Raw genomic sequence first — 23,104 nt, forward strand, 5'->3', positions numbered from 1 at the left:
ATTAGCTTACTAACTTTTAATGCTAGGTTCTCTTCAGGTCAGTATTATCACATGATACAGATAATTGGAAACAATACAATTGATGTCTCACTAGTTTTCATGAAGTTTAAACACCAACTACACTCATATATTTAACAGTTACTTTGATCTATACTAATACACAAGTAAATTGACCTGGGGTTTCGGCATGAGCTGGCACCTGTTCACCGGCATCACATTTTTATTTCAAAATAGTATTTTTAAAGTTAAATTAGAATAGTATACATTTTGGAAATCATTCTCCCAACTAATAATTTAAAATAGTCATAAGATTTGTCCCCAACTTCCTCCAAGTCTTTGTAAAAATAATTCACACACAGTTTTAGATTTCTTTTGCCAGGGTGAATCTCAGGGACATTTTCACAGATAAATTATATTGTAAGATCCTGACAAAAAGGGACTGAAACTGATGTTTTAACTATGATAGAGTAAGCTACTATTATACTTCTGTGAACTCTTAATTCAGAACGTGGTGGATTTCCTTTATTACAAGAATAAATACTTCAGATGTATAAATATGTGTGTGAAGATTATTTTCAAATTCTGATCAACACTCTAAAAAGTTATTCTGAAGGGTTATTATATGGTCTAAATGGGTAAATATTAGCGTCATGGACACGGATTGCACCAGATGGCTCCCTTTGACATTTAGGGCCTGATCCAACTCCCACTGAAATAAATCAACTCTAAGGGTAGGTCTATACTTACCTGCCAGGTCGACGCGTAGCGTTCGACTTCTCGGAGTTCGAACTATCGCATCTAATCTAGATGCGATAGTTCGAACTCCGAACGCGCTCCCGTCGACTCCGGAACTCCACCACCGCGAACAGCGGTGGCAGAGTTGACGGGGGAGCCGCGGACTTCGATCCCGCGGCGTCTGGACGGGTGAGTACTTCGAACTAAGGTAGTTCGAGTTCAGCTACACTATTCGCGTAGCTGAACTTGCGTACCTTAGTTCGACCCCCCTCCCCCCCGCCCAGACCAGGCCTTAGTGACTTTAGTTCCCAGAATTGGATTCCTTTTAATTCCTTTTACATTGCTCTGATATTTATGCCAGCCTTTTAAAGGAATAAACCCCAGTCCTTCACTGAGCTAAGTGCAAGTAGAGGGGCCTATACAAAGCTCAGTGCAACATCGAGATCCAAGTGTGTCCCAAAACGTGATGCTTTATTCATTCATTATACAGGAAAATACTGTCAATCTGTAACAATGACAGAATGTTGAAAATCTGACAAGATCAATTTAAATCAGAGCTGTCAAATGATCAAAAAATTTATCACAACTAGTGATTAATCACAATTTTAGTCGCACTGTTAATAATAGAATACCAATGTAAATTCAGCATGGAAGCATGTCCTCTGGAATGCTGGTCGAAGCATGAAGTGGCATAGGAATGTATAGCATATCTGGCAGGTAAAGACCTTACAATGCCGACTACAACAGTGCTATGTGAATGCCTGTTCCCACTTTCAGGTGACATTTTAAATATGAAGCGGACAGCATTATCTCCTGTAAATGTAAACAAATGTGTTTGTCTTAGCGATTGGCTGAACAAGAAGTAGGAGTGAGTGGACTTGTAGGCTCTAAAGTTTTACATTCTTTTCTTTTTGAGAGTAGTTATTTAAAAAAATAATTCTACATTTGAAGTTGTACTTTCACGATAAAGAGATTGCACTACAGTACTTGTATGAGGTGAATTGAAAAATATTATTTCTTTTATCTTTTTTATTATTGTGCAAATATTTGTAATAAAAAAAAATATGAAGTGAACACTGTACACTTTGTGTTCTGTGTTGTAATTGAAATCAATGTATTTGAAAATGTAGAAAAACATCCAAAAATATTTATAAGAAATTTAATTGTTATTTTATTATTGTTTAACAGTACAATTAAAACTGCAATTAATCGTGACTTTTTAAAAATCTAGTTTATTTGTTTTGGGTTAATCGCTTGAGTTAACTGCAATTAATTGACCACTCTAATTTAAATATATGCAAAACTATTTGTATACATGATAAAGTTTTTTAGGCTATGGTCATGGTGGCTATTGGTAGGTTAATATTTCTGAAAGAAAATAAGCACAGTTTGTGATTTTGAGTACTAAAACTATCTCCAAACTGGGAGGGAAATTCCCATGGAATTTGGAGCAGGAAGTGTTGCAATTTGAGTTGCCTTTTGATAGTAATTTAATTTCTTTAGCTATCAGTCTCATCCTGTATAATTTTATGGCAGTAATGGTTTCACATAGAAAACTCTTTGTATTGACATGTCAAACTGACAATCATAAATAGCATGATTAAACTCCAGAGTTCAGATTTGAGTAAAATATATAATGTGGCTTCAGATCTGAACTGACATATTTTAATAGTCTCTAATTCATAAATATGGATTCTTCTGTTCTAAAACGTTTGTCATTTCGGATAGATAATTTCTAATGACTTAAACCATCTAATCTTTCTGTCTCTCAAAAAGCATTGATGCTTCAGTTTAGGCATGTAAATCCATATTTAGTCACCTAAATCAGAGTGGCCTGATTTTCAGAGGAGTTGTACCCCTCGTAGCCCTCACTGAAGATAGCACCTTCTGAAACCAGGCTACTTTTGTTTAGATTCCAAAATGTGGAATTAGGTGCCTAAATTTAGGCACCTAAGTTTGAAAATGTTGGTAACAGTATAATCTGTACAGCACTGATTTGTTGATTATGTCAGTGTCTGTATTTGTGTACTGTAGCATGAAAAAATGTATTATGAACATGGTTTATAATTCTGATTACTTTCCCATACAGGTGCACATATTCAATTTCTGAATTTCTCTACTGAAGCTAATCATGACTTTCTTGAAATTCAGAATGGGCCTTACCACACCAGTTCTATGATAGGCCAGTTTAGTGGAACAGAACTCCCACCATCTTTGCTAAGTACAACTCACGAAACACTCATCCATTTTTATAGCGATCACTCAGAGAATCGACAAGGATTTAAGCTTGCATACCAAGGTAAGTAATAATTAAACCACAAACCATTTAGAGAATGATAAGAGGCATGCTAACTTACTTATTATGGAATGACCTCAAAATATTTCTTTTGCTTTTTCAAAAATGATTATGACAATGTATAGCTCTTATACAGTGTTTTTCAAGCATAGACCTCAAATTACTTTACAAAGGAAGTTATGTACCAGTATCCCTGCTTTACAGATGGGGAAACTGTGGCAGGAGTGAAGTGACTTGCCAAAGTTACTGGTAGAGCTTACAATAGAACCCAAGTCTCTTGAATCCCATTCTAGTGGCTTATCTACTGGTTTAGGTTGCTGCCTTTTATTGCACTGCTGGCCAAATTAAGAAGTCCTCATTATTAGGTTTGTACTCATTTCAATAGGAGTTTTACCCGAGTAAGACTAGTGAAAACTGAATAAGAATTTCAGGATATGGTAATAATTATTTAGAAAGTGTGTGTATATATTATAAAATAGAAATATTTGTAACATGTTGAATTTTGCAATGTAAATTCCTGTGAAAAGAAACAGAAACTCACAATGCCAAGAAATGCAACTAAAACAAATACATTCAGGTTTGTATAAGCACATCCAAACCCCTACAAAGATTTATGCATGTGCTTAACTTTAACTACTGTGATTAGTCCTACTGACTTTGGTGCATCTCTTCAAACTGTATACAATAAAGTATATGTATAAATCTTTACTGAATCAAGGCCTAGATTTTTTGTAATGATTAAGTTAATGAAATAGAACATATGAACTGTTTAATGTTTCATCTATCTTACTTTTTCTTTATTTTCTCATTTTTTCTGTTGATAAATATAAATAACATGACTAATTAGTGCACATTTCTATAACTTTCACATGATACTGTGAGCCATAATCACTGTTGCAGGGCTAAGGGCAGAACAATGAGAGAGAATGGCTGGCTGTAGTCTTGGGTTTGAACAGAAAGCACTCTCTGGTTAGGATGTTATTGTGGGAGTTCTGGTTTAATTGAAATCTGATACCAGTTTAAAAAAGGTCTCTTATTGTTATGGTCCAGTGTGAAGGTGGTCTGGCTTAGTAGTCAGAGCAGGAGTCAGGTCTAGTGGGAGGTGCATGTGTCCAGGTTGGCGGATGAAGCCAAGGGATAGAACTGAGTCAACTGTCAATTACTAGAGCCAGGGGTCAAGCCAGAGTCAGAACCAGGAATTAAAGCAAAGGGCCAGAGTCGAGATCAGATACCAAATGCCAGAGCCCAGGGTCAGAAGTTGGAGGCTGGGGTCAGAGCCATGATGCCCATATGCCTTCCACTGATGGTCAGAAACTTAAGGAGAGGGAAGGGTCAAGCACAGATCAGGAGAACAGTGGGAACAGGAGCAAAGGCAGGGGTGAAGCAGGAGCAAGGACTGGAGCAGGGATCAGGAACAGGGTTCTGACATAAATAGTGTGGTTGAACCAATTAGTGGAGCTGTGTGATCCTCCAAACAGAGAGCCCATAGGTGGTGCCTTAGTTGAAGCTATAGTCCTATTAGCTTCTTGGCCCACCAGGTTTTTGCAGACCTTGGGTAGAGGCCAGGATGCAGCAGCTATCTGGGGACTCCAGGGTCTGGTTTCAAGACACACGACATCACACTCATGTTCTTTCAAGGCATTTTTAGAAGCAGTAAACTAAAAAATACTATAACATAAACACAGTACAAGCCCATACAGGATAGCTCCTGATTTTTCTCCAAAGCTCTCTGTCCTAGCTTCTGGCTAGCATAATCCCAGTGTCTCTCTCCCTACAGATTGTAACAAATTTTCCTTTAACTATATTGAGTCCAAATAAGCTCAGTTGTACTTCAGACCTCAAACTTCAAGCCATTATCTGGCTCTGATACCTTTTGCTAGACACACCATTGTGACTAGAATGGCAAGATTTCAGCATCCCCTCCAGAGGCGGGAAGAAACTAATTTGTTTTAGGATTTTTTCAATGTGGTATCTTTGGGGAGGTAGGGCAAGTGGTCTTGGTTTGGTATGGGGTTTCTTGTAGTGTTGATGTTGGCTTTATCTCTTTCATGTCCCTGATGGAAAATGTGGTTTTCTTTTGTCTTTGTTGGCATTTAAACAAACCATCATCTGCCTATCCTGTTGCTCCTGTTTAGAGTTCTGGCAGAATACAAGGAAGACTGTTAGTGATATTTCATAACAAACATTGTAATATCGTAATACTGCACAACATGTTGACAGTTGTACCTGGTAAAGTTGAATCTCAAAATTCCACATACCATATAATTCACACAACAAAATTCCTGGGTCATTTTATTAACTGCATTGTGATTTATTAGTAGGGTGCTGAGTGAGAGTTCATATCCATATTTTTGAATGGGGAATGGTAATTAATCAAGAGGACATATCACTGATTCAGAGAGCTCTAGGTGGCTTGGTAAACTGGGTGCAAGCAAACAGTATGTGTTTTAATAGTGCCAAATGTAAATGCATACTTCTAGGAACAAAGACTGTACACTTTGCTTACAGTGTTGGAGACTCCATCCTGTACCTGAAAAATATTTGGGGTCATCATATATAATCAGATGAACTTGAGCTCCCAGCAAGAAGCTGTGGCCAAAAAGAGCTATTGTGATCCTAGGATGCATAAATAGGAGAATCTCAAGTAAGAGTAGAGAAGTTATTTTACTTCTGTATTTGACACTGGTGCTGACGCTGCTGGAGTACTGTGTCCAGTTCTGGTGCCCACAATTCAAGGAGGATGTTGTTCAATGGAGAGGGTTCAGAGAAAAATGATTAAAGGATGAGAAAGAATGTCTTATAGTGATAAACTCAAGAAGCTCAATCAATTTAGCTTAACAAAGAGAAGGTTCATGGGTGACTTGATTATAGTCTATAAGTACCTGCATGGGGAACAACTCTTTGAAAATGGGCTCTTCAGTCTTGCAGAGAAAGGTATAACATGATCCAATGGCTAGAAGTTGAAGATAGCAAAATTCTAACAGGAAATAAGGAGTACATTTTTAATGGTGAAACAATTTACCAAGGGTTGTAGTGCATTCTCCATCACTGACAATTTTAAAATCGTGATTGGATATTTTTCTAAAAGATATGCTCTAGGAATTATTTTGTGCAAGTTCTATGGCCTGTGCTATACAAGAGGTCAGAGTAGTTCATCACAATGGTCCCTTCTGGTCTTAGAAGCTATGAATCTATGACTCAGTGACGTAAAGTAGAATCATGACTGACACAAGAAATTGTGAGCGCCACTCCTGTTTTGACTCACCTTAACTACTGGAGAGAATAGGGGAGAGTTAATCCTAAAATTAATTAAGGAACATATTAGAAAACATTAAAAACCTGATGAGGTAAAGGCCCTATAAGGATTTTTTAAAGCAGGCAAGAAAGGAGCAAGATAGTTCCTAGTGATTATATATTCTTTGTGAAGATGATTTCAGTGGTCTATGGAAGGAAATCTTGTTTCTATGCACTAGAGACTTTTCGAAGTAACAGTTTGTAAATGATTACATGAAGAATCTAGAAAAAAATGAGATGGTCCAGTGAAGTGGTAATAATTTAGTAAAAATTGGCTAATAGGTGACTAAACTAGAGAATTGTGGCTCAGGAACAAAGTTTAGTTAAATTAGCTGGGATTTGGATATTTAAATGTAACAACTGAAAACTAAAATTTGGAATTATTTTCTTCTCAAAATGTACAGCTATTTTTAAACGTGAACTTATATATTTCCACTGATATAAAAAAGAAGGAAACCAAAGCAACTTTCCTAACAAAGGCTACTTATTTAGATGCCCTGCCATTCAATCATTCTTACTGTTATAAATAGCATGTAAAATGTGGAGTGACTAATTCCTGAATGCTATACTTGTGAAACATGGTATGTTGGCCTGTCAAAAATTCTCTGGCCAATTGCTAATTCAATCGGGAAAACAAGACAATCTATTCAGTTAGGAACTGACAGAAAAAAAATTGAATTGACTCCTAAAGTGTTTGTAATTTATATACAATAAAGTCAGAAAAGGACAACCATAGTTACTGTTGAAAATGTTCTGTGAATACAATTTTTAATACAAAACAAAATCTTTCTGATGTGTGAAAGCTGTTTTTGCTGTGAAACATTGTTTCATGTGGTGGCAAGTGATGTAAAGAAAGGTTTAATTGGCTGAGTTTGTGAGGCCCTTACACTCAATTTGATGGTATTTCTTTGTTTAGATGTTTGGATGTAACAGGGAATCAGTTACAAAATTTCAGGGAATGTTCAAAGCATCAGTAAGGTTTTCCTACTGATGTGGGTGAAAATGGGGAAAACCGAAGGGGAGAAATGGGTGATGTTCTGAGCCACTGGCATCTGGGTAGCAAGCTTGCAGTTCAACCATCTCTGTAATTTACTATAGATCAGAGAACCGGTTGATGGCAGTCAATACTACATTCCAACAGGGCCAGTGCAAGGAAGTTTCGCGGCCTAGGTGAAACTTCCACCTTGCACCCCCCGCAGCTCTGTGGCAGCTCCCCCCCGCGCCCTGAAGCACCCCCCATCCCCCACGGCAGCTTCCCCCCTCGCCAGGGAGCCATGCGGCACTTCCCCACCCCAGCTCACCTCTGCTCTGCCTCCTCCCCGAGCACGCTGCCCCCACTATAATTCTCCTCCCCTCCCAGGCTTGTGGCGCCAAACAGCTGATTGGCGCTGCAAGCCTGGGAGTGGGAGAAGTGGAGCAGTGACCGCGCGCTCGGGGAGGAATGCTGTTAAAAAAAATTGGGGGCACCGCTTTTTGGAGCCCCCAAATCTTGGCACCCTAGACAACCGCCTAGTTCACCTTAATGGTAGCCCTGGCCCTGCATTTCAGCATAACAATGCTCCTTATTTTAGCCGTGCCCAGCCTCTCAGTAGAATTTAAAAATATTGACATACTGAAAGAGAAAGAAAGAAGAGTAGAAATGATGGGTGGAATGGGAATGAGGAAGAGGGAATGCACACACAGCCCCTGGCATGGGAGGGAGAATGGGGTTCTTGGTATAGAGGAGCCTGGTGGGGGAGTGGTTACACATAGCTTCTAGCTTTGAAGGGAAGGAGGGGTCACACAGAATTTTTTGTAGGGTAAGAACTGGTGACTCTGTTATGGAGTGGAAGTTGAGATGGGGGGGGAGAAGAGGGCATAAAGGGGCATGGAGGGTCACACAGAGGCCCTGGCATGGAAAGAGAATAGGGAACCCTAGCTTGGGGCATTGCGGAGGGCATACAGAGCTCCTGGCATGCAGGGGGAGAACCTAGGCAACTTTAACTATTGCTGTCAGTTCTACTCATACTTAAAGAGAACTTCCTGAACCATAGACAGACACGGGAGCAAAATTTAAATGAACAAACACAAGGTTGCATCATATGACACAGCTGAGATTTTTATTCCATTTCACCAATTCACAAAATTATCTTTCCATGAACTGTAGGAAAAATTGAGTTATTAGTGGTGTATGATACAGATATTATCAATAGAATTATATATATTGTCTCTAGGTAAATCTCGAGTATAACATTTTTGTCAAAGGGAGTGATAATAATAATAAGTAATAATAATAAATAAAATCCCTTAAATATTCAGACTGTCATGGAAAAGGAGATATTTCAACTATGTTGTGTTTTGCAGCTGGTAAAATACAGATAGTCACTACGTGAATGTGATAAAAAAAAAGTGAGGACCTGTAATCACAGCCACAGTTTTTGCTTAAGCTGCAGAATTTAATTGTGTATCACATTATCTCAAAATGGAATCATCAACTAATAAGTCCCAAGAATAAATAGTAACATCAGCCTTTTCAGAACTCTGTTTGAAAATAACTTGGTGTACTTATGATTGTATTTTCATGATCTATGTTCCTAAAACAGCAACGCAACATAGAGCCATTAAGGAGAAATAACACTATGTATATTAATAGAAATGTATGATTTTAAAAATTTAAAGCTGGGGGGATCAAATAATAGGAACAAACAAACAAAATACTAGGACCTTCTCCACGTAGAAATATACCACCCAACAACACAACAATTCTCATTCAGGCAAATATGTGAGGCCAGATGGGGGGCCAAATAGAGATGGATGTAATCAGACAGTTTCTGTACCAAACAAACTATGTAGAGCTTTTAATGCACAGCAAATATTGTATCTTTTCTTTTTTTAAGAAACAGCATACAGAAATAACACCAAGAGATTAGTAATAATCACTGTGTCTCCATGTGCTCCCACATACCTTGCCTCTCTTTGCGGGGAGTAATGCCGCTCTGCACCCCTCCCTAACTATGCCCATGCATGTTACCTCTTGGGAATGAGTGGCCCTTTAAAAATTGATCATCCCCTTTTCTATGACTCTTTATCATGATCTTTGGAGTGGAGATGGGGATAGCACTTTCCCTAATCTCAACAGCCCTTCATCTGTGAGAGGGAGCAAATCTTCTCTCCCATACAGGATCTCATGGGGATGAGATGTCCTTTTAAATTCAGAGAGTCCTTCTCAGTCAGCTGCCTTGAAGTGCCCTGTGGATCAGGGGCTGAGGGAGTCAGACAGTTTAGTTTGTTTGCTTGAATTGCAGACCTTTTTAGGGATGTTCTTGTTTCCCTTTGGTTCTTAGGTGGCTAGCATGGGCTCCAGGCTCTTTTCCATGTGGATGTGTAATGCTTATAAGAAGCACATGGAATCTTTTTAAAGGGAATAAGGCAATACACCATGTTTATCGAGAGTACAGTTTAAATATTAAAATCAGCATATGCTTCCATTCTCTCTCTCTCTCTCACACACCCCGCCCCCCAAAGGTTTCTGCAGCTGGATCTTATATTTACCAATCCTTATTGTTGCTCAGTCCTTTCCAGTGGCCAGCTGAAACTGTACACGAGGAATGGGGAGCTTGGCTCAGCTCTGATGTTGATGCAGAATGAATCCAAAATCCCATGGCAATACACCCTTCTTTTATAGTAATAAGTTACCATACAAGTCTATGGCACACTGGAGCTGTTAGTCAAGGGTGCACCCAACCAAGCTGTTACTGGGAGTATCCGCAGCTGTTTTGTATCTTGTTTCTCTGGCTCCACTCTTTATTTTGTCCTTGGGGCATATGCCTTTGCTTTAGGGTCATCAATCTGCCATCCGGGTGAAAGTTGGCGCCTCTCGACTCCTCCACTCCCTTCTTAACCATCCAGCCCAGCTGTCTTTTCTCAGATAATTACCATACATTTTTCACTCACATACCAAACAGTAAATAAGGCAATTACAGCCATAAACTTCTGTCCTTCTAACATTAAAATCATTAGCGCAATCAGCAAAAAATAAACTCAGAACAATTTCTTCTTTCTAATTCAAGGCTACAATTTCTTCTTACTAATTTAGAGCTAGCAAAATGGAGTATAAAGCAAAATGATTGTGCCCTGCTAATGTCCTCATCACAGTCTCTGGGGAAGGGACGGGGTATTTTCTCCTTGTGACAGGTCCCTCCACCCCGCTGGGTGCCGCATGGAACTGGAGTACCACTGAGCCCACCTGACCCACCAGCCTGGGTTCCCTTTACACTGTACTGCTGTGACCAGCCTGCCAAGCCCTCTCTCAGGCTCCAGTCTGCACCTTCACCAGCACACATACAGCTGCAGAAACATACAGATGCTATGACCAGCTCTGAATGAGAAGGCTTCAGCTAAGGAACTTACCAGCCACTTAGGCACCCCCCCCGCCCGAGTGTAAACCAAAAATTATACCGACTTACACTGCACAGGGAACTGTACAGTGAAAGCTCATGAAATTCACCCTCTCCCTCAATGTGGAGAGGAAATATACAACAGCTTTTTACCCCAGGTTATGACTTCCACACACTGGTTTGTGATAAAGCAAAAACAAAAATTTTAACTACAAAAGATAGATTGTAAGTGATTATAAGGGATAGCAAACAGATCAAAGCAGGTTACCTAGCAAATAAACAAAAATGTAATCTAAGCTTAATATACTAAAGAGATTGGATATGAGTAGCAAATTCTAACCATAAATGATGATATAAGCTGGCTGCAGGCTCATAAAGGGCACGCTGCACTTGCTTGCAGCTTAAAACCCCACGTATTCCTTTCAAAGGCTAGTAATCCCTCTAGCCTGGGTCCATCCCTTCCCCTAGTTCAGTTCTTGTTCCTCAGGTGTTTCCAGGAGTTTCTTTGGATGGGGAGTCAGTGAAGAACCACAATAATGTCACTCCCCCACTGTTGCATCGGTGCCTCTCAGGCGGGCATGGACAGAGCCCAGCAATCAATGTGATTGGTAGCAAAGTCGTTTATTATGTACAATGCATCATATTATATAGGCTTCTCCATATTAGCAAACATCAGACACACCAACATTACATTGCTGCTGATTGGTTCTTTGTCCGATACACACGCTTTTCACACGCATGGCCCTTTGCTTACTGATTTCCCATTTCCCATGCAACTCATCTGATTTATGGACTTGTTTATCACCTTGAAACCATCCCAGCTAGGCCACCTGGCGTCTGCCTCCCTCTGGCAGTTCTCAACTTTCTCATAACAACTTTATCTAACTCCTCTGTTCTTGTTGTCCTGCTGCTGTAACTTTCCACCAAGGCAGCATAGGGAAGATGTAACCCCACACCCCACCTTAAATAACTTTTGCATATGTCAGGAACCCTTTGTCTCTAAGCTTGGTTTCTGGTCAGTGGAAAAACACTGGTATTCCAAGATGGAGTCCAGTACCTGGTGACTTGGTCACATGTCCCTGTAGGGTCATAGCAGCCGTGACTTGGAGGCTGTTTGTAGTGTCTTCAGGAAGACTCTGGTGGGAAGTAAACTTCTAAGGCTTATTATTTTCTCTAATGGCCCTTCCCAGCCTGTCATCTAGACTGACTGCATTCTGCCTAGTGGGCATTCCCCAGGTGTAAACACATTTTTAATAGATTTATAATAGATGCATAAACAATATTCCTAACTTCAGATACCAAAATGATACATAATAATATTACTGCGATGAATATGGGGTGTAATGTCACACTCCTCTCTTCCTATCTCTCTATTTCACAGGATTCCCCTTCCCTTTGGAGACTACAGTGCTCACTTCTGGCCATTTTTTAAGTATTCTCGTAAGCTTTGGCATAGGATTCAGCATGCTTCTTCCCCTTTCATTAGCTCTCTGTCTTGGGAGGGAGAGGGAATGCTGGAACTACATGTTACTAGCTGCCATGTTAAGGACAAAGAGTTCTTTGTCTAATTCACTCTAATTCAGTGATTACTGTTTCTTGCCATATGACAGACCCCTTGTCACTCTGTTCCATATCATGTGAATAGGGCCAGCACATAAAGTCTTCTCTTTTATTTCCACCAGTCCTGCATCCTGGACACTTATTAAGAGAGGAGGGAGGGGTCCTGCCTGCCTGCTGGATATTAACCAAATAGTAAGGCCTACTCCAAGGTTAAATACTTGTAAAGAAAAAAATATATTCATATTGATTGTCTATGATTCCTTAGAAAAACAAATTCAAACTATTTCATACAGTTTGGAAGGTGAAATTAAAGGCAAGAAACCTGACAGTTTCTGGTGCAAGGAGTTACAGGGTGTTTTGCAAACTTTTTTTTTGGGGACGGCACATGTGTGGTCTGGTTGTCACATAGGAGATATGAGGGGGTTGAGCATGCTTAGTATAGATGGAATCCTCAGAGAATTTAGCTGCTAGTCTATAACAACTTCTACTGAACATGTGAAAACTGAAATTATTCAGGGTCTTATACTGTGGCCAAATGTGGGTGGACTTCTACACGGCCAGTACAATGCACATGCCTAACATCAGAGCAATTCCTCTGCCAAATTTCAAGTCCCTGCTGTAATGCATAAGGATGTTGCAACTTTTCAGTGTAATGCTTATAATATATTTTTAACATGAACAAAACAATGTATTTTCCCCTAACTTCATTCTTGGAAATGGCTGAACAATTTATTACACCCTCCCCCACCCCCACCACCCCCCAAAAAAGCCTGAGGAACATACTTGGCATGGAAGATCTCATACTGAAGGTTTAAAGTTTAGCAACCTTATAAGCAATTGAAAACAGTTGTCCTATAACGGAAAGTGTTAGGCCACTTTAATTATAGGTGATTTTCCCAGCTCCATTGTGTGAATGGTTTTCACCTAAAGACCCTGTTATACTGATTATAAGTCAAGAATTGGATTGCTAAGCACTGATTTGTGAATTATAAATTATATGCCTAATTAATAAATCATAAAACTGTCTATGAATTATGTCTCATGTGGCTCATTTTTGTCATACTAGTGAATTTTAAGTTAAATTGTACATCTGAGTTATAAACCATGCCATTGATTTATAAGTCTTTACAGAGGTCAAATATGTTATTGGTTGATATGGCTGCCATAATACAGTATCACTGGCAGAAAGTTGTATAAATTAAAAACATGACCTTTCTGACAGAATGAAATGAAACTGATATACTCTTACAAAAAGGACAAGAAATACAGGCAAACGAAGAGTCTGTGACAATAAAGGCATTTACCAACTAATTGGAATGTCTGTGAGACTATGTACTCTATATTAAAGGTGTGGCTGCAAGGGGCCATTAGCATACTTATTTAAACTGAGGAATTTCAGATACTCTTAACTCACAAATGTACTCTTGATTACATTTGGCCATGCAATAAAAGCTCTTGGGGTTAGAGCAAAGTGTCGCCCTCCGCCCCTCTCTTTGAATGAAAGAAAGTGCCATTTCTAATTACAGAAATGCAAAAAGGGAGGGGGGAAGATTGAGGAGGGGAGGTTTATGAATTTAGATGACTTTTCATAATAATACAATTTTAAAAGAGTTTGTTTTTTTAAAGTAATCAAACAAAACCCCACTACTGTAGTATTAAGGATCCTGAGGTCTGAATAGTTGCTGTAGGGTAAGCCACAATCTAGAGGTGGAGAAAAGAGTGTCAGGGATCTAAAGTGAGACAAGGTGGGTGAGGTAATTTCTTTTATTGGGCCAACTTCTGTTAGTGAGAGAGACAAACTTTTGAGTTTTCGCAGAGCTTTTATCAGGTCTGGGAAAGTCCTTTTATATGGTATAAAGAAGCCAAAGATGAGATGGGGATCTCATCTTGTTACTCCTGGGGATCAAAAGTGTTCCAGGCGACAGCCACAAAAGATTTACCTAATGCATTCTCCCTCTTTCTCAAACACACTCACCTCCATACATAATATGGTTTGACCACACTGAAAATGATGGGCTCTATCTAGCAGAAAATAATAGGCATTCTAAATTCCAGAAACCGTGAAAGGTTCAAAATTGCTCAAATCTCCTTTTATCTCTGGAAAGATGTGCAGAGGTGCCATAGAGGAAAAGAAGTGATGGAAAAGTATTGTCTTACTTTGCTGTTACACAGCTCATGATTCTCACACTCACCTAAGAACCTCAATCTGGATTCTGTGCTGGGCCTCACTATGTTCCCCAGAGACATTGCAAAAGGGAAATAATGTCTTCCAGGTTTTTTTAGGTACTAAACTGGGAAGCAGGAGGGCGGGGTTCTATTCCTAGCTGTCCATAGACTTCCCGTGTGATGTTGGGCAAGACTATCATAATGCATACACATAAGAGAGCTGAAGAAAGTTGCATAGGTAATCTTAATTGTGTCCTTTTCTTATTTTTGAGTATTTCATCATGTCTAACACACTTTTAATATATTGTTCCAGGGTAATATTATTTTCTGCTTGGAGTGTTTTAGATGTGCACAATACTTTCTGAAAAATTTAAGAAAGTAGGTCTCTAACCCAAATTAATGTAACTAAGAAAACTTGTGAATATAAGATAATACAGAGTTAAATGTTACAATCTTTTTCTAATTTGTACTCTTCTCTATAACTAGTGCACACAAATTACACATGGGAAGACCAAATGTTGATATAAGATCACTTTAAAAATCAGATATTTTATATTTAGCTGTGGTTGAAGATTAAATTGAAGCTTTGTCTCACAATTCCTTTACGTTGTTTTGTTTAATTCAGGCTCTCACTACAGTTTCTTTGCTGTAACACTGTAAATCATTTTTAAAGCTCAATAATAAAACAAGTCTTTGAAAAAGATATTAGTTTTAAAAAAGAGAAAAAAAGGGGAATTAGAACTTTATATAACAGGATTTGGGCATAATACTTTATAATGATGATAGAATAACAAATAGTTCTGTTAAATCAGGTGCAGTTGTTACATACATCAAAGAATGGAGAATAATATAGAAATTTATATTAAAAGTACAAAGCACTGAGATACAAATTGCCTGTGTGCCTTATACATCATGATATAATTGTCAAATCATCATGTGACTTACAGTCACTTGCATGATTTATAAATCAACCATATGATTTATGCTAGATGTCACTTGCATGTTTTCTCATTACATTTTCCTCCATGTTTTTTTAACCATTTTCTCTTCATCTTTGGGTGCTATTGCACATTTGAATGACTCTCAAGATTGCTATCATCTAGTGAGAAGCATGATACTTCTCAGCTTCTGGAAGTACAATATAATAAATACACTATTCCTCACAAATTTTACTTAACTAATATCCCCTTAATTAAAGAAGTATCTGAATACCTGTTTAGTTATTTTTTTTAAAACAACAACAACACAACCGAAACATTTCCCCATATCGAGATTGTCTTTTTTTTTTATAACATCCCCCAGATTTCTATATCCCTCAGCAAAGTGTTACTGACAGATTAGGGCTCCTACGTTTGCCTGAGATGTGCTTGTGGCTCTCCTGTCCTATAGATCATCCATGCAGAATATTGTTCTAAATACCGTGAACTGAATTTTCAAGGGTTGGCTCCAGAACTTATCATAATAACCCTGCAGACTACAAATAATTATTTAAAAAATATATTTTGAAGCAAATTTACCCTACAAGCAATGCCCTAGCGTTCTTCCCACATAATTTTCATCTCTTGGGAGAATTGTACAGATCCACAAAGTTACAGTACTTGTTATCCCAGTTATTTCTTGATCCGACAACCCTATAGCCAGGTATCCACTTAGTCTGTGAAACCAACCAGCTTTTCAAATCTGAATAGTTTGAAAATTAGCACTAATTAATATTTTTTTCATACTGTTCTCTGACTGTATGCTCCTTGTGGCAGGGACTGTCTTTATGCCTGAGTCCTGTACAAGGATACTGATGGTGTTTAACATACATTGATAGATTTAAGCATATTTAACAAAATGTTACCAAATCCTAATAGAATTTTCATATTTTATTTTTTTTGCATTTCCTTTCTGATCATAATGGATTTCAATTATTGCCAAGCTAAAGTTACATGTAAATAGAAACCGTTTGTCTTTCTTATTACCCTCTTTCTTTAGCCTCATTTATCAAATAATATCAGAATCTATTGTTTCCATTATCAAAATCTCTTCCATGATTTGTGATGTCACAAACACTGGATTATGGTATCAATGAATAAATCATGTCAGAGGAGTAAGTTTAGTATACAAGAATCCTCTCTTTTGCAAATCATTATCATAATCAGCAATGCTTGAAAGGAAATTTTGGGAAAAATACCTAATAATGGCCTTGATTCAGGAAACCACTTTTATGTGCTCAACATTAAGCATGTGCTTAAGTGCCTCTCTATTCAGGAAAGCACCTAAACATATGCTTAAGTCACTTGCTTGGTTAGTTGGTGTCAATATTAACTACAGTAAGTTAAACATGTATATGTCATAAAGTCCTCCAGAGAATGACTAGCTTTGGGGGAAAAAAAAAACATTCAAGAATGCGTACTTCACCTTTATTATTATATTTTTAACAATTTAAGCTTTATGGCAAGTGTTAATGTAAAACATGCTTGGATAATCACTCTTTGAGCTTATATTTTGACAGCAGTATTATCTAACTGTAAATTGGATGTTCTGTGAAAGAGCAGGGCATTCTGAATCTCTGTTATCAAGGACAGGAAGGTAGTATTACTTTATCCAGAATATGCAAATGATGTGGGTCTGACGGATCCTATGTTCCATTTCAGCAAAATCGTTATCCTTTTCCCCCCATAGAACTATTTCTTAACATACAAATATGGTGAAGAAACACAATCTATAATATAAAAATATATTATTTATATATTATTTGAAATATATCTTTGTATCTCAATTGCAATTGATAAAACCTGTCTGCATATATTAATTACATTAGTTAGATTATATTAATTAATTAAATGTGTTTAATTGGCTAATGTTTTTATAATGCTTTGAAGATATAAAGCCCTATATTAAATATTAGATATCATTAATGTATTTGTTAATAAAGAGATGTATCTAAAAGGAGCTTCTCTACTGGTGCTTTTGCTACATTCATTATACATTATTTTCCAAAGTATTTTACCATTATTTGGAATCATAGAATCATGGAATTGTAGGACTGGAAGGGAACTTGAGAGGTCTTCAAGTCCTGTCCCTTGCACTCAGGGCAGGACTAAGTATTATCTAGACCATCCAAAACAGGTGTTTGTCTAACTTGCTGTTAAAAATCTCCAATGACGGAGATTTCACAACCTCCGTAGACAATTTATTCCACAGCTTAATTGCCCTGACAGTTATGAAGTTTTTCCTAATATCCAACCTAAACTGCCATTGCTGCAATTTAAGCTCATTGCTTCTTGTGCTATCTGCAGAGGTTAATGAGAAATGTTTTCCTCCTCCTCCTCCTCCTCCTTGTAAAAACTTTTCTGTTCTTGAAAACGGTTATCATGTCTTCCTTCAGTCTTCTCTTCTCCAGACTAAACAAACTCAGTTTTTTCAATTTTCCTTCATAGGTTAAATTTTCTAGACCTTTAACTGATTTTCTTGTTCTTCTCTGGACTTTCTCCAGTTTGTCCACATCTTTCCTGAAATGTAGCTCCCAAAAGTGGACACAATACTCCAGTTGAGGCCTAATCAGAGTGGAGTAGAACAGAAGAATTACTTCTTGTGTCTTGCTTACAAAACTCCTGCTAATGCATCCCAGAATGCTATTTGCTTTTTTTTTCAATGGTGTTACACTGTTCACTCATATTTAGCTTTTGAGCCATTATAACCCCAAGATCCCTTTCCGCATTAGTCCTTCCTAGGCAGTCATTTCCCATTTTGTATGTCTGCAACTGAATGTTCTTTCCAAAGTGGAGATAGTTGCATTTCTCTTTATTGAATGTCATCTTATTTACTTCAGATCATTTCTCCAGATCATTTTGAACTTTAATCCTACCCTCCAAAGTACTTGCAACCTCTCCTAGCTTGGCATCATCCACAAACTTTATAAGTGTACTCTTTCTGTCATTATCTAAACCGTTAATGAAGATACAGAACTGGAACCAGATCTGATCCCTGTGGGACCCCTATCAGTATGCCCTTCCAGTTTGACTGTGAACCACTGATAACTACTCTCTGGAATTGGTTTTCCAAGGTGGTCATACACCTTATAGTAGCTCCATCTAGGTTGTATTTCCCTACTTTGTTTATGAGGTGGTTATGTGAGACAGTATCAAAAGTGTTACTAAAGTGAAGGTATAACACATCTACCGCTTCCCCTCTTTCCCCCACCCCGCCTCCAAGGCTTGTTACCCTGTCAAAGAAAGCTATTGGATGCCTAAATTAAGATGACTGGTCTGTAATTCCCCAGGATGTCCTTATTCCCCTTTTTGTAGATTGGCACTATATTTGCCCTTTTCCAGTCCTCTGGAATCTCTCCCATCTTCCATGACTTTTTGAAGAATATTGCTAATGGCTCAGATCTCTCCTCAGACAGCTCCTTGTGTGACTTGAAGACATCTAACTTGTCTAAGTAATTTTAATTGGTTCTTTCCCTATTTTATCCTCTGATCCTACCTCATTGTTAGCGGCATTCACATCTTCTGTGACATCAACAATTCATCATTAATATTTTGGGGTTTTTTTTGCTCATGTGAATAATTATTATTTATATAGTTTGATAAATTAAAAAGAATATCCCTTTTCTTTCTGGAATGTGGGAATCTCACAACATTTTTGATGAATACATGACTATAATGATTACAATGTAGATAATTACATTAAAGTATAAACAACTGTTGTCGTTGTTTGCTGCTCTAATAGATGCAGTCACTATACAACATAATTGGTGCAGATAACATGAAAAAGTTGCCACTCAAACAAATATAAACCACCACAGTATTATATTTAGCTTACTTAACAATAAGTAGTTTTTCAAAGGCTGAATTTCCTTACTAGTACAATGCCAGTGTAATGATTTTCATTGCCATATCAGATCTCTGGGTGCAAGTGCACCATCAGACAAAAAGGATTGCACGAAATCTGAGTTGTAGTGGTAACTGTGCTGCAATTACAACTCCTCTTATTGGATGATATGGAGAGTGTTACAGGAATCTGGTAATTTGTGTCAAATTACATGCTGTTAAAGCCTCCATCAGGTGTGTTAACATATTCCGTCATTAAAAAAAAAAAGCACTTCAAAATCTGGAAGTCTTGCTGTGAGTGAGGTACTGTATATTAGGGCACCCAAATAAATGTCATTGGAAATCCGGAGTATTGTTACTTTCCTCCCCAGTCAAATATTTGTGTTTCTCACAAGAGAAAAAGTTAAAACTGCTTGTCCTGATTATCTAAGATACCCCTTTACAAATGACAATAGTTACTTCTGTTACCCTAACTGTGAGAATTAAATGTCGAACTAAAGCCATGTTCTGACAGAATATTATGGGCCTTTTGTTATGTTACACTTTATGATATTATAGTGGGCCAGATTTTAATTTACTTTCATACTTTAAATTGATACTTTAAACTTCAAGCTACGTTGACTTGGTAAAGCTACATTGATTTAAACCAGTTAAAAATCTGGCCACTAGGCCTTATAAGACAATTTGGCCTAAATCCTCAAGAGTATTTAGGCGCATAACTAAGGTTGCCAGGCGTCTGGTGTTTGACCCTGGTCGCTCTGGTCAGCATTGCTAACCGGGCCATTAAAAGTCTGGTTTGCAGTGCAGCGAGGCTAAGACAGGGTTCCTGCTTGCCCTGGCTCCACGCAGCTCCAGGAAGTGGCCGGCATGTTCCTGAGGCCCCTAGGCACAAGGGCAATTAACAAAGCTCTGTGTGCTGCCGAGTGCTGACTCTGCAGCTCCCCTTGGTCAGGACTGCAGCCAATGGGAGCTGCAAGGGCAGGGAACCTGCTTTAGCCCCACTGTGCCACTGACTGGGAGCCACCTGAGGTAAGCACTGCCTGGCTGGAGCCTGCATCCCAACCCTAGCTCTGAGCCTCCTCCCACACCCAAACTCCCTCCGGGAGCCCACACACCCTCCTGCACTTCTGCCCCATCCCTGAGCCCCCTCCTGCATCCCAAAGCCCTCATCCCCATCCATAGCCAACACCCCCTCCGGCAACTCAACCCTTTCCCCAGCCCTGAGCTCACTCCCACACTCCGAACCCCTCAACCCCAGCCTGGAGTCCCCTCCTGCATCCCAAACTCCTCATCCATGGCCCCAACCCCCTGTCCCAGCCCGAAGCTGGATCTCCTAATTTCTGGCCCCACCCCAGAGCCCACGCCCAACTCCCTGCCCCACCCCAGTGAAAGTGAGTGAGAATGGGGGAGAGCAAGGGAGCGGGGATGGAGTGAATGTGGAGTGGGGCCTCTGAGAAGGGGCGGGGCCTTGGGGCAGGGGCAGGGTGGAGCAAGGGTGTTCGGGTTTTTGCAGTTAGAAAGTTGGCAGCCCTACATATAACTCCCATTTAAATCAAACAAATCAGTGAGAATTAGGTGTCTAAATACCTTGGCGGTTCTGGACCTTAGACATTTTTTTTATAAATAAGTGAGACTTGTTTGAGGAGCACTAATGACCTCTTGGTTCTGTTTGAGCCATCTCAAAAGAGAATACATTTAAAAGTCAGACACTCTCTCTCTCTCTCTATATATATATATTTGAAGGGGGTTTCTCTGCTCAGTTATTGAGAGATTTTTCTTGTCTTTTTGTGTGGTGCATGGAGTAAGTTTCTAAATCAACAAGGGTATTAAAAGCTTCATAATTATTTTAAAATACCATTTAAGGCATTAGCAAGGTTTTAAAGCTTCATACATAGCCATGAGGAAATTCTGTCACCAGTTCACCAGTTCCAAAATGATATTCAAAGGAAATTATGCAGAATTATGTGGGTTCTTCAGTGAAATCTTGTATAATCCAAATAATTTGCCCCAGATTTCTAGGGTGATGGAATTATATATGCGGCAGTGCTCTCATGCGCTACCTTTGCAAGGAGAAATAGAATCAGACCAACATTTTCAAATGTGGCACCAGTATGTAGCCTGAATTTCATGGATGCTGAGTACCCTCATCTCATTGAAATGTTAGACACTCAAATTTTTTTTTTAAATCAGTCTGTTTGTTAATTCTGTAAATAAGATTAATTAAAGCCACATAGTATTGATACCCAGGACTTCTTTTACTAAGTTTCTGTACCTTTTCTCAGTGAATGTGAAGCATATTATTTCCTGTATATGAATAGGTTCAATGTATTTTGTGAGTTCTGTAATGTTTAATTTTTGAAGTAACATTATTTTAGAGTATATTTGAAAATAATATTAGAAAAGCAGACTTTGGAGATGTAAGATTTGTCTGTTAATATTATTAAGAGTTTTTGCTATGTAAAGCCATGGAATGCCACGTGTCTGCATTTTGATTGCTTCTAGTGGTAATATAGATCTTAGTTTGCTCATACTCTTTTTAAATTATGTGTACACATATATTGTTAATTTATTAAACTAGTTATACATTTATGCCTCTTTAATCTAAAAATATAGAATTGTATGCCTTTGTGTATTATGGTAAAAATATTGTCAGAGTACCAATTAATCAGCTCATTAGAACCCAGAAAGTAAGCTATGTTTGGAGCAGAGAAATAAAATGGAAAGCAAATACAGGATTAATATAGTATCCTCGTCTATAATTATATGCTGTAAATCGTTAACAAGCTAGAGTTAGGGAGCCTTACAAAATATTTATTGGATCATACCTAGCCTATGCCCAAGCAAAGGATTTAATATAACTTACTTTAAAAAAGGGCCAAAACAGTAAAAAGGCATCCTCTGAAATTTCCTTCTTTTACATATGTGGTAACTGCAAATGCCTAATGCAGTTACCCCAGAACAAATGTTTGGCATGTACAAAGACTTAAAGGGGATAGAATCACCGAAAAGCATGGGGGTCCTTAAACACACAAGCCCTGCATTGATTATTTTGCTCAGCCTCCCAGCACAGGTTCCTTGAGCTTCCTTCCCAAACTCCTCAAATGAACTGTTCCTTCTAGTCCCTTTCCCTTTGAAAGAGTCATATTTCCCGTCTCCTAGATTTTTTTTCTTCCCAGATCATCCAAATGGATGCTTCTTTTCCCATTGTGTTATTCCCCTTATTACTGTAGATGCTAGGCATCTAGTCTTAATCTATCCCAGAAAATATTAGATAATCTTTTTTAGATTAATATTTATTTCTGTTTTCTTCCAGCTTACGAGTTACAAAACTGCCCAGATCCTCCTCCTTTTTTAAATGGATATATAGTCAACTCGGATTACAGCGTGGGTCAATCAATATCATTTGAGTGCTATCCTGGGTATGTTTTAATAGGTCACGCTGTTCTCACTTGCCAACATGGGATCAACAGGAACTGGAACTATCTTTTCCCAAGATGTGAAGGTAACTTTGCAGTGGTATCTTAGTGTCAGAACTCATGCTGCTCTCTTATTATTTTTATTTGTATTCATATACTGTAGCTTTTCCTAAAAGTGACATCTTTATCATATGCTGCACTAGTGACAACTCTGGTCAAAATATCAGCTGTAGTTCTAGAACCCTCTTAGCAGCAAATTTGCGTGCCCATAAAGGGCTTGACATTGCTGCCGTTGAAGTTATGGAAAGTTTCACTAATGAAGCACACTCATGAAAGTGATTCTCAGCAACCGTTGCTGAATTGTTTAGTGAAGCTTGTGTTCCTTTCTTGAAGTTCTGCTTCTGTTTCCTTGGTGCCCGTGCGGAATGTGTACTGCATAAA

The 23,104-nt window shown here is 38.5% G+C and overlaps 1 protein-coding gene across 16 annotated transcripts in view; it reads left to right on the forward strand.

Annotated features, from left to right (window-relative positions):
- Positions 1 to 23,104, forward strand: part of CSMD1 (CUB and Sushi multiple domains 1) — a 1,616,238-nt gene that overhangs the window by 1,374,322 nt on the left and 218,812 nt on the right. For all 16 annotated transcript variants that reach the window (XR_005595828.1, XM_039529053.1, XM_039529047.1 and 13 more), the window contains 2 exons: positions 2,825 to 3,034; positions 22,561 to 22,749. Coding sequence is in view for 15 of the 16 variants with exons in the window: in XM_039529053.1 (XP_039384987.1) it covers positions 2,825 to 3,034; positions 22,561 to 22,749 (399 nt within the window). In the remaining variant the exon portion in view is untranslated. The remainder of the gene's footprint in view (positions 1 to 2,824; positions 3,035 to 22,560; positions 22,750 to 23,104) is intronic.

This window comes from Mauremys reevesii, linkage group 3 (genome assembly GCF_016161935.1).
Source record: "Mauremys reevesii isolate NIE-2019 linkage group 3, ASM1616193v1, whole genome shotgun sequence".
Classification (NCBI taxonomy): Eukaryota; Metazoa; Chordata; order Testudines; family Geoemydidae; genus Mauremys; species Mauremys reevesii.